Genomic DNA, 12754 nt, shown 5'->3' on the forward strand with positions numbered 1-12754 from the left:
TGGCAGACACAGCAACCGACTCAGTCATAAGCAGATCGCATACAATTTAATTTTAATGTGCTCGTTAGTCGTAGCACATTTCAGACAGAATTGTGAACGCAACACAAAATTATAGCAAAAAGACAATTTTAATGCTGCCGTAGAAAAAAGGGTTATATGAAGAGTCACATAATGGTGGTTCATTGTCAACAACAAAACAGGGCACAGAGTATGTTACAGTGTCTGTGCTGTTTACATGCCAATATTTTATACATAGGTTCTCATATGGTGTCAGCTGTCAGTTACTTCTGCAAATTAACTGCCAAAAATGGAGAAGAACAGAATCACTTGGAGAGCCGGTAACCACGGGTTACCTTTCATAAGCCTAAAGATAAAGCTGCAGTGTGGGATCTTGGGAGAATAATTAGGAAGAACAAAACAGAAAGTTACCAATCGAAATAAAAAGGCATCCTACAGTATGGAATAGCAACCAAGAGGGCTTATAAATAAGTGAAAGAGGTTGTATGACAGAATGCCTCATGACTTTTAAGCAAAGTATTACAGTACAAACATTTTAAAGGCTTTATCAATGCTTAGGAGATACAGTACGACTTCTTTTTGTTGCTGTTGCTCTTTTTTTTTTTTTTTTTTCCTTTTCAAATAGACTTAACCCTTTGAGCACTGAGTTTATTTTGCGCATTCTTTGACTTCTAATAAATACCTTTAAAAATCATGTGCAAAATAGTTATGATGCCCGCCATGGATGTCTGTTTCCTGGCCTCGCGTATTCAGACTGCTCAAAACAAATGATAATATGATGCTAATAAATATGTATAATTTAAACATGAACCTCTATCAATATAGATGTACTGTATAGCAAAACAAACAATCATACTTTGCTTTCAGATAATGTTTCTGTATACTTTATAAATGCTATCTGTGGTATCTTCTGTATAATTTACAATGTTTGCATGTAAAAAAAAATAAACAAACAAACCCATAGACCTTAAAAAAAAAAAAAAAAGAAAAGAAAAGAAAAGAAAAGAAAAAAGAAATATACACTATACATAGGCACGGCTTATGCCCGGAGCATGGCAGGTACATAAAACACTGTTGCTATAAATGCAGGAAAAAAGGTCATTTAAACCACAATCACATTTTTCATAAGAGAGTCTGAAATCTATACAATATATACATCTATGTTTCAATGTGAAAATAATATTCTTTTAAATTTCAAGGCGTGTTATACCCCTGCAGACCTGCATAAATGGAGGTTCATATTATTAATTTTAACTAAGCTGGTAAGGAGTTTAAAAAACAGAGCTTCATACATTATTATTATTTTATTTTATTTTTTAACCAAATTAATGCAAAAGTGCTTCAAAGTACTCAGAGGGCTAAAGATGAAAGGGTGAGAAATGCCAGCGCACTCGAGCCGCGTGGAAAAAGTGTGCCCGATTTCATTATAAATGCTTAATTAAACTGTCTGTTAATGCATGCAGCTTGAAGCATCGGGGGGGATGCTCACAACTAAATCCCATTTACACAAAGTTCCAAACACTTAACCACTGCGTTTTAACCTTCGTATTTTACCAGTAACAACAGCTGATTATGCACCTCTATTAAACACTGTACAGTTCTACAAAACAGTCCAGCCCAGAGTGATTCTCCGCAGTTAAAATAAGAACATGTGCCAAGAACAAGACAGAGGAGGGGCCTTAAGGTGCCTGCAACAGTTTCCCTCAAAGCAAATTACGGTCATTTTAATCGAAAGCGAATGCTACTGCTTCTCTAACTCAGAAACGTAGAGAAGGTGGTCTTCTGGGGACTTCCCGTGTGTTTTGCTAAGGTGAAGTTTAACCGCATGCTTGCTCGCAAAGGTCCGATTGCAAAGTTTGCACTGGTAGGAGGTCCCCAGGTCCTCCTCGGGGGAGGACGTCACCAACTTTTCTGAGGGCGACTTGGTTTGTGCTATCTGATTATTAATCTGTTCGGTGGACAGTTTGGACAAGTCCCGTAGCCGGAAGCCCAGGTGTGACTCGAGGTGACTGATGTACGTGGAAGGAGTCCTGATTTGTGACGCACAGTCATTGCAAAAGAACACGGGGTGGCCGGTGTCCAAGTTTTTGAGGAACTTTGTTCCACCTGTCCTTCGCAGCTGGTACTTCACGTTGGCCAGCCAGTGGCTGATGGTGGTCATGGAGAGCCCGGTGAACCTCGAGATGTGCATGCGCTCCTGGGGGCTCAGGTCTGACATGATGTACTTCCCCTCGGAGGTCTGCCGGAGGCTGGCGGCAAACTGGGCTTGGAGGATCAGCAGGTGCTGGGGGTTCCAGTTTGACTGGCGGCCCTTCCTTTTCTGCGCGGGCGTCGCCTCCTCGGCCTCCTCCAGCGTGGCCCCGTCAATGTCAGACTTCTCGGAGATGCTGGAAGGAGTGGAGGACTTTGACGTGTGGCTCTCTGTCAAGTTCTTCAGCATATCGGATATATCTGACAAAGCGTTCTCGCGTAACGGCGAGTTTGACATGAATGATACGACGGCAGATGTCTTTGCCGTTGTCATGGTGGATGAGGAGGTTGCCGGGGACGTGGACGTGGGTGACAAAAGCACTGAACCCAAAGAGCAGCCCTTGTCACTCTTCCCTTTCGTCAAGTCGATGGGCTGGTCGTTGTTGACGTGGTAGAAATAGCGGTCGAGGTGGTCCGCCTTCTTGGACTGCAGGGGCGGCGGCGTGGCCACGGCCGCCTTCTCGGCCAGGCTATTGCTCATCTTGAAAAGCATGCTCATGGGGTCGAGGGCAGGCAGGGAGGGCTTGGCGGCCTTGCCCAGGTGAATGTTCATGACCGACTGGAGGGCGCTCAGAGGGTTCACGAAAGGCTGTTCGGGCGGGTGGTCAGTGATGATGGCCGTGCTACTGTTGAGGCTGCTGCTCATGGGCTTCACCAGCTCCTTGCCGTTCTCCACCGGCTCGGCCGGGGGGCTCCCCTCCTTGCACCCATCCCGCTGGGGGCTGGGGCTGCCCTCCTGGCTCTTGAAGCCCCCGTCGCTGGATGCCTCCATCTTGACGGGCTCACTGATGTCGCTGCTGCACGGGGACGGGGTGGCCCGCTTGGGCGGAGACAGCCTGCCCTCCGGCTCCTTCAGCTTCTCCTCCACTTTGGCCACTTTCTCCGTGACTTTCTTCACCAGCTCCTCCATGGCGTGAAAGTTGGCCTTGGGCATGGGCGAGGTCTGGCTGCTGGGCGGGGAGACCAGGGTCGGGTTTTTCGTGGGAGACCCGATCTCGCTGTTGCCAAACATGGGTTTCAGGGGCGTGCTCTTCCCCGAGGAGCCCAGGGACAGCTTCATCATGTTGGGGAGCTGGTAAGCGGCGTGGATGCTGGGGTAGCCCCCCCAGCTGGGGGTGCCGTTCTGGGCCTTGTTGATGGCGGACGTCACTGTGTTTTCCAGGGACTTGAGGATATCCAGGCCCCCCTTGGGGCTCTCCTCAAGGTCGTTCTCCGTCAAGTAGTGGTACTTGGAAGAGATGTCGTACTTCTCCTCTTCCTCGCCGGGCTTCTCCTTCTCCTTGGGCTTCTCGTCGGGGGCCGCCTTCTCCTTGTCGACCTCCTTCTTGACCTCCACGCTCAGCTTCGGGGAGACGCTCGCGGGGGTGTGGGCGGGGGACGCGAAGGTGGTGGCGGCCAGGGGCACGGACTGCACCTTCTCGTCCAGCAGGGTGGTGATGGTGGGAGTGACGGGCGTCTCCACGAGGGGCTTGCCCTTCTTCATGGCCGAGTTGGTGACCTTGATGAAGTGGCCGGTGACCATCATGTGGGCGGTGAGCTCCTGCAGCGTGTCGTGGGAGCTGCCGCACTCCATGCACTTCAGGATCTGGGACTTGCGGGCTTCAAAGTGCCAGGCGTAGCTGGCCCCGTTCTGGTGGCCGTACCGGTTATTGGGCGTGATGTAGGGGTTGGAGTTCTTCTGCAGCACGTCGTTGGCCTCCGCCATCGCGGCCTTGGGGGTCCCGCCGGCGGAATCCGGGGAGCTGGGCAGCTCGAGCTCCAGCGAAGCCTTCTTGCGCGCGGCGGCGGGGAGGATTTTGGCTGCCACGGGCGTGACGGGTTCCTTCAGAGGCACTTTTTGGTAGTGTTTCGTTTTGATCATGTGCACACTCAGGTCCTGCAGGGACTCGAACGAGTGGCCGCAGTACATGCACTTCAGCACCTTCTGGGCGTCCTCCTTGCCCTCCATCTCCAGCAGGGAGCGCTTGCGGGGCTTGGACCAGCGCTTGGGGTTGTTGTTGTCCGTCTCGTGGTTGTCGTCGCGGTAGTGTCCCGTCTCGTTCATGTGCACGGTCAGCTCCACCAGCGTGTCGTAGGCGGCGCTGCAGTCCTTGCAGCGGAACTTGCTGGCGCCCGTGAAGATGGAGCCGTAGAGCTTGCTGCTCTGTCGGTACAGCTGCACGGTGCTGAAGAGGCTGGGCTCGGGCAGCGCGCGGCCCTGCGGCACCTGCTGCAGCGTCCTGGCCACGGCGCTCTGGTGCCAGTCGAAGCTGCCGCTGCTGCTGCTGCTCGTGCTGCTGCTGCTGCTGCCGCCGCCGTTGTTCTTCTCGGACGAGGGCGGGTGCAGGCTGACGTGCAGGCTGGACCAGTAGGAGTTGGACAGGAAGTTGTTGTACACGGCCTTCATCTGCTCCAGGCTGTCCGACACGGCCGTGTCCTCCAGGGCGGCCGCCGCCTCCTTGCTCTCCTCCTCGTTCTTGACGGAGCCGCTCTCGAAGTCGGCCATGCGGTCGCTGGTCTCGCTGAGGTGGGACTCGCTGTCCATCTCGTGGCTGGAGAACTCGGCCGCCGGGGAGCTCTGGTAGCTGGGGCAGGCCTTGCTGAGCTCCTTCTCGGGGCACACGTACTTGGCCGAGGGCTCCCCATCTGCCGTGCTCTCCTCGGGCTCTAGGTCTTCTTCCACCAGGGCGGCAGCCTTGAGCTCGTCGGAAACGTAGGCTGCCGTGAGGGTGGGCGGGACGGGGAGGACCGAGACGGGGACAAGGAGGGAAAGGGAGAAAGACAGGGAGGGAGGGAGGGACGGAGGGAGGGAGGGAGGAAGGAAGGAAGGAAGGAAAAAAGGAACGAAGGAACGAAGAAAGGAACGAAGGAACGAAGAAGGAAAGAAGAAAGGAACGAAGGAACGAAGGAAGGAAAGAAGGAAGGAACGAAGGAACGAAGGAAGGAAAGAAGGAAGGAACGAAGGAACGAAGGAAGGAAAGAAGGAAAGAAGGAAGGAACGAAGGAACGAAGGAAGGAAAGAAGGAAGGAACAAAGGAACGAAGGAAGGAAAGAAGGAAGGAATGAAGGAACGAAGGAAGGAACAAAGGAACGAAGGAACGAAGGAAGGAAAGAAGGAAAGAAGGAAGGAACGAAGGAACGAAGGAAGGAACGAAGGAAGGAACGAAGGAACGAAGGAAGGAAAGAAGGAACGAAGGAACGAAGGAAGGAATGAAGGTAGGAAAGAAGGAAAGAAGAAAGGAACGAAGGAACAAAGGAAGGTAGGAAGGAAGGTAGGAAGGAAGGAACGAAGGAACGAACGAACGAAGGAAGGTAGGAAGGAAGGAACAAAGGAATGAAGGAAGGTAGGAAAGAAGGAACGAAGGAAGGAACGAAGGAATGAAGGAAGGAATGAAGAAACAAAGGAACGAAGGAAGGAATGAAGGAAGGAATGAAGGAACAAAGGAACGAAGGAAGGAACGAATGAAAGAAGGGAAAAAAAGAAAAAAAGAAAGTGTTAGTTAAGTGCTGAGCTTACCTAGGATATCTTCTCGACTCTCAGGAAAATGCCGCAAAGTCGATGGGCACGTGTATTTGTAAAATTAAATAGTTAAAATGTGGTGTTTCTTTGGAGCAAAAAAAAAAAAAAAATCTGCTCTTCAAACATAATTTGCCACCTTATTCTTCTCAAGGGGCAACAGCTTGAAATTAAAACTAAATTTGAAATTAATGAAGCACATTCTGGAGGTGGCATTCATTTCTAAAGTAATAAATTACTTGTATCAACCTCAGAGACAGCAGTTCCTGTCTGTCAATTAATATGTCTTATGCTTCTCCTACCCCTAATGCATTTCTTAACAGACAGATTCACAATTTAAATTAAGCAAGCATTTTTTACTCATTACATTTTTGAGGCTCAATCTTTAATAAATATAAAGTACGAAAACATCAATAAAATTTTTACGAAGTAAAAAGAAAGTACATCAATTGCAATAAATTAAAAACAAGGTTCTGTGGATTCTTTCTTTCCTTTCTTTCTTTCTTTCTTTCTTTCTTTCTTTCTTTCTTTCTTTCTTTTTCTTTCTTTCTTTCTTCTGGAAAAGCAGGTCTCATAAAAGCTTACAGTAAGTTTTGCTGCCAGGGGATAGGCACTGGTTTGTTCCAGATGGGAGAGGAGACCCTGACCCAGCCCTGGCCCCGTCCTCCATGTGTACACTCAGCCACTTTCTCAGCCACCTGCACACACACCATCCATGCAGAATTATGTCAGAACAAGTTCAGGAAAATTGGTATGCGGTGCTCATTCCTGCTGTATAAATATATACAAGACCTTCCAGTGGACCTTACAAATGTCAAAGTGTTTGCTCTTTAGACTACTTTGTCAATATTTACTCAGCATAAGCTTCATGGGCATCCAACAGGGATCTTGTCTTTCTGGAAGCAGTGTAACTGGGGATGTAAATCCAGTGTGCACTTCCTGAGCAGGTGGAGGGCAGGGCTGAGCAGCTCTGGGTTCTAGAACAGGCACATCAAGAGACGCGCAGCCAGGCGAACACTCGTGTTAATGGGAATAAACTTTTTGTGTTTTGTGTGTGTGTGTGTGTGTTGTTGTTTTTCTTTCTTTCTTTCTTTCTTTTTCACTTCCTTGCATCCAGTGACTTAGGTTGCCCCTTACCGGACCTTGCCTAGTTGGGCTGGCTTGGTGAACAACCAGGCATGGCCGGCCTTGTGGTGAGCAGCAATTTTAAGGCAGACAAAGGGGAAAAAAGGGACCACTTCCAGCCAGCTTCTCAATATGCCTGTGTCAGAAGGCCCCTGGCTGATGCGTTTGGTGGCCGGCAAGTCTGCAGAGCTAACCGTCTGGCGGACCCAAACAAAACCAAACCCCAGACAAACTCTCAGAAAAGAAAAGGAAGCTTCATTTGTAGAATTGACTTCCACAGTTTTAAAGACTTGCCTCCTACCAATTTGACACCAGGGGAAAAAAAAAGTGAAATGACTCAAACAAATAAGATTCCCTGGAAGACACACAGACATTTCCTTTCCCTTGCTCTTCCACGCTGGTCGAGTGTGATTTTCTCCCATTCCTAAATCCCCCTTCGAGCGCCAAGAATTCTAAGCTGAGACAAGAGTAGCATCCCAACAGGTAAGTGGAGCTGGTGCCCCAGGGACACACACGTGTGTGGGCCACCGCCGCAGGCCTACGCCAACAGCAAAGCGAGGGGCTGGTGTTGGGGCCACGGAACGCCCTTTACAAGCGGGCCAAGGAGAGGGCCCCGCTCAGCTCAGCTGACGTATGAGGTACCGGGGTGGGCCTCCAGTTTGAGGCCGTGCACTTGGAACACTGTGCTGACCAGGGGAGGCTCTTCTGCGGGCCAGGGTGGCTAAGGTGAATGCCTTGCTTGGGAAAGGAATAGGATAAGAAAAAAGAAAGAAAGATCTCCGTCTCTCCCGACAGCCTTCCTCAGCCGGCAGTGCATCCTGGAACGTGGCTCTCAAACTCCAACAGGGCTGGCAGTTCTGGAGGGAGGGGAGCTGGTGAGGGGGGCGGTGCGTAGAGGGACCAAGAGTCACAGTTTGCCTGCAAGTGCCCCGGTGTTAGCAGGAAAGTCTTGCATCCCGAGAATCCTCTCGGACCCGGGCAAACCCGGGCGGCCAGTCGCTCTAGCCAGGGACGCACAGCATGAGCTGGTCAGAGTGTCCGGGGCGGGTCTGCATTTCTCTTGGAGAGGAGCTAGAGCAAGGCGATCGGGGGTTTAACCAGACACAGCCCACCATCTGCAGAGATGCCCCAGGTGCCCAGATGCATAATGTACCCATCCAAGGGCCTCCATTCTGAACATGGAAGGGAGGAGAAAACCACATGGCCTACGTCCCACCAGCTGAGATTCAAGGAAAAGCCTGGCCCCGTGGAAACAGAGCCCCTTCTCCCCTGAAGGTGGCCCTTTGAGCCACAGCCTGCAAAGTGAACCCACACTCTGGGCACTTTGCTCTCATTATGGCTCCCACGGAATTAAGTCTGCAAGAGGCCACGATCCAGAAATGGCCCGGCTGAAGCAGCTATGGGAGGATGCAGGGCAGCCAGAAGCAGCTGGGGTCAATGGTAGACACAGACGAGCCGGCTGTGGCATGCAGACCACCAGCTAAGAGAAAAACCTAGTGGTTCTGCCCAGCCACCTCCCACCCAGGAGCACGGGGACCCCCTGGGGAAGCCTCAGCACAGTGCAGGGTGTGCATGGACCGTTTGGAGCACCCCCACAGGCACCTCACCTATCTGACCAGCTCCTGCCCCACGTGCGGCCCCCCGATGCCCTCCAATACGCTGTAAATCACCCAGCCCGATCAGAATGCCACCAGTCTGATGACTGAAGAGGAAATTAATATTGAAAGAAAAGTAAGGCCAACCTCCCTGGTGGGAACAGAATCCTGCTCTGAGGAAAATTAAAAAGCTTCGGTGCTGAGAGGTGTTGGGTCCTGGGGAGACCTGGTGTCACCCCACACACCACCCCTAGCCTCGTCACGGTTTCTGAGGCTGCGGGTGAGCACGCTTGCACACGGCCAAGACAGGGACGCCATCACATATATATAGACACACACACACACCCCGCTGCTTCCTTTCCAGACCCGGCGGGGAGGACTATCTCCTTAGGCTGAGCCTCGGACTTCTGCCCGTCCGTCCTTCCCTCCACGTTAAAAGAAAGGCCAGAGCACGAATCGTTCTGCTACGTCTCGCCATCATGGCACTCCTCCAAGAGTATCATGGCCACTCTCGTCACTAAACGTGGTGAGGGAGGGGCCGCACTGGCACACGGGGTTAAGAGAAGGAAAGGTGCGTTCACTCCACAAATTCGAACTGAGGACCCACGCACGCCCGGAGAGGTGGTGTATGCTGAACCCTATATGGCGCTTCCTTCCTCTAGGCCTCAGTTTCCCCCTCCGTGTGAGACAGGGCATTGGATCAGTCGGCTCCTCCCCTGTCTCCTTCCTTACTTTATGGCTTTCCTGAGAAAGGGGTAAACTGAGGTAGAAACACGCTCACTCCTCCAAGCACGGGCTCCTCGTGAACACTCAGCCGAGGCATTTCTCAGTCCTTTCTTCTCCGGACTAAGGAGCAAAATCCCTGGTCTCCCGGACACTGGGACAGTTAATGCCCTGGTCAGGCAAGGAGGGGAGGGGAAACTGGGTGTCTCCAGTCAGTCAGAGGGGATAGTGGGACATCAACTGGGGGGCAGGTAGGCTGGGTGAGAAGCTGGTCTCTGTCCCCACCACACTGGCCTTCAGGGGCCTCTCCTCCCTAAGGGGCCAACGGCGGACACCATCCACTAGCCCGACCTGACAGTGAATCATGCAGAGCCTCAGGGAACTTGGCCACTGTGACCAATTATGTGAGTTCCTTGCCGCTATTTAACGTTCTATATGTTCTTGTCTGAATTCTCCAAGGCAAGGACCTTGGTCCACATTGTCCCAGTTTTGCACGTAGTAGGTGAGCAACAGGTACTCACCGTCCCCTTTGGAAAGAGAGTAGTTGGAGGTCAAATCCAGCAGCAAGAGGCTTGTTACCAGCCTTTGTAACAGGATCTGCCCCTCCTCCTGTTCCCTGGGCAGCCAGCAGCACCCGCCCTCTCCTCAGTGAGCCCCCGCTCCAGCCCCTCCCGTCTATTCTCCATGAAGAAGCCACCCGATCCTTATGTCCTTACTGATCAGCAGGCCAGTCAGGTTAACCCCCACACCAAACCTGCAACAAACAGCCTCGGTGACTTCCCATCTGGCTTGGAAGAAAGCTCAAATTCCTCAAAGCAACCCCGAAGTCCTCCCCTGTCTTGGCCCTGCTTCCTCCCCAACCCAGCAGCTTCTAGAATGTGCCAAGAGGCCTCTCACCGTTCAGCGTGCACTGCTACCTCCTTGTGTGCGTCCACCCCAAGGCAGATGCACACAAGAGTAAGGTGAGCCAGTGCACCCCTCCCCAGGCCACGGGTGAGAGGTAATGTCCGGGGGCTTCTCTGACCCCAGCTTTCGCTCCCTTAGCATCCTCCCCCTTCTTGTTACAAGGCACACCACTGGAATCATCTGCTTATAGCCAGATGTTCCAGGACGCTCGAACAGACTGTCAGCTTCGTGTGGTCAGCAGCCCCCACCTCCCAGTGTCTGCTGCAACCTTACTGTCTGGCACGCAGTAGCCACTCAACATATATCCATGGAATGAGTGAATGAATTAATGAATGAACGAACGAACGAACACCACAGATGACTTCTTCAAACCTCCTAATAGTTGCCCAAACATCTACATGGATCCAGACTCCGGCCAGTCCCAGAGCACAGCAGATGTGCTGGGGTCTGATCCAAATTCCCTCCTGGACCAGTTCCCTGTGTGTGTGACTACCTCAGGGGGAAGCGCCTCTGGGAAGGACAGACAGGATGACAGCCCCCACTCTGAGGAAGAGAGAAGGAGGCATGGCTGATGGTGGTCTCCCTGCCCTGGAGCCACCCATATGGTGCCCACACCCAAATATCGCTCTCCAGGAATGCATTATCATGGTTCTTCACTCTTGAACAAATGAAACTGAAACTTTTGCTGCTGGCTCCAGTAGTGGGGGTGGGGGGCTCTCATTCAAACCAAGTCAACAGCTGCAGAGACTCAAAAGACACACGCAGGAGTTGAGGCCAGCAAGCCAGCGAGGGGCGGATGGGGGCCTCGTGTTTCATTTTTCCCCAAGTGGCCCAGCGGAAAAAGTTTCTCTCCAAGAGGTGAGCTCTTCCAGATCTGCTACCAGTGCTTCCCCACTCTCTCTCCCCGCAATGAAAAGCAAGCGCTTAAAGCAGCAACACAGCAATCCATCTCTCCATAGCTCAAGGCCAAGGGCATATTTGGGGGCAGGTGAATGAACTGCAGAACTGCATTCAGGCAGAACCAAAGGGGACTCTGGGGTAGAGATGCATGTTCATGTGACACCAAAGCTATCAGAATTACGAGAGCTCCCTGCAAGCTCCCATAGCCCGGTACCCCTGGAATGTCAAGGATGAAAACCAATGGTCGAGCCTAATACGAGCTTGTCTATGAGCCGTTTTCCCATTCATTGCATTTGACCCTCTCCAAGGTCCCGGCAGGTGGACTGAATGATTCGTCGTCTATGCTGGAGGAAGCTGGAGTTCTGACAAGTTAGATGGAACACTCCCAAGCCCTCGGCTGTGACTCCACGGGAGTCAGTGCAGGTTTCCAGGGGATTTGACTCCATTCCTGGGGGAACCACACAGAAGGTGTGGAGCGCGGGCCGTGCTCCCGGGACATGGAGCAGCCTGCCACCTCACAGCCTTCCCTGGCTTCCCAGTACCAGGGATTCTATGCCTGTCCCCGCAGGAGGGTCCCGAGTGCTCCCACCTCCTGAGACGTGGCCACGGGGACAATGGACATGTCCAAGGGGACGATGGATGTGTCCAAGGAGTGAAAAGCCAGATCATCGTGTAATCAGGTTGGGAGGTAGCCGCTCTCTCATTAATATTTATTATCGTCATTAACTAAACTCAACCACTAGGTAAAAAGAAATTAATACATTTGATATAAATATAAAAGAGTAAACGGGGGCATAATGGAACTCATTTCTGGGCAAGTGGGAATTACCTTCATCACACTGTTGGGAATCTCTCCCAAAAAGGAGGAGATGAAGGAGTTGAAGCGTCCCTCTGGGTCTGTGCTCTCCAGCCATGGGGGCTGGGGGCACGGAAGGGCTGCAGGGGGCACCGGCAGGCCAGGGGGCAGGAGGGAGAAGGCATGGCTGCCCCCTGCTCCCGGAGGCAATGTCACAGTGAACTGTCCTGCCAATCTGCACTTCTCCTGCGCTGCAAGGAAGGTTCGGAGGTAAGCCCTCCGTTTTCAAATTCCCGAGACTCCTGGGAAAGGGGTTTTGCTTGCGAAAGCTTCCTCAGATTCCCTTCCTGCCCCCTCCCAGTAAGGGAGGCCCAGAGGAGTGCCTCCTGTTGTCCCTGTAATCCTGTCATTCATCCTGGGCCTGGGCTGGACAGAGGGGAGCGGATGCAGGGGGAGGACAGACCCTGTCCAAGTCCGGAGTCCTGTGTTGAGAAGGGTGAGGAGAGGGAGATGGCGAGGAGCAGAGAGAGAACAACAGGAGAAAGATGGGGGAAGGAGAGAAGAAACCACTAGGAGTGGGGCTTGGGGGAGACAGAGACAGACAAAGACAGAGAAACAGAGATACAGGGAGAGACAAAGAGGAAGAGAGAGACAGAGAGAGGAAGGGACAGAGGCCACCGAGGGAGTGGGAGGCGGGCAGGGAAGGGAAGAAAACCAGTGATGGACATCTGAGGAGAGACAGGCAGAAGAGATTACTCCAGAAGCGAGGGCGGAGGATGGTGAGTGCAGAGAGGGCCTGAGCTGGGAGTCCTGGTGCGGGGCTGGGTCGGATGGGGGCCGGGGGGCTGCCGTGGGTCAGTTCCAAGGCTGGAGGCTCAGGACAGTCTCGGCCTCCCCTGAGCACTCAGATTTTCAAAGGACGCAAGGTCTTTTGTTTTTGTTTTT

The 12754-nt window shown here is 52.3% G+C and overlaps 1 protein-coding gene across 1 annotated transcript in view; it reads right to left on the bottom strand.

Moving 5' to 3' along the window:
* Nucleotides 1–27: 27 nt before the first annotated feature.
* Nucleotides 28–12754, bottom strand: part of TSHZ3 (teashirt zinc finger homeobox 3) — a 74866-nt gene continuing 62139 nt past the window's right edge. Inside the window, exon 2 of the mRNA XM_006736997.3 lies at nt 28–4965. Within this exon, the coding sequence (XP_006737060.2) occupies nt 1760–4965 (3206 nt within the window). The 3' untranslated portion in view covers nt 28–1759. The remainder of the gene's footprint in view (nt 4966–12754) is intronic.

Source organism: Leptonychotes weddellii, chromosome 16, assembly GCF_054177405.1.
Source record: "Leptonychotes weddellii isolate Sample4059 chromosome 16, ASM5417740v2, whole genome shotgun sequence".
Taxonomy (NCBI): domain Eukaryota; kingdom Metazoa; phylum Chordata; class Mammalia; order Carnivora; family Phocidae; genus Leptonychotes; species Leptonychotes weddellii.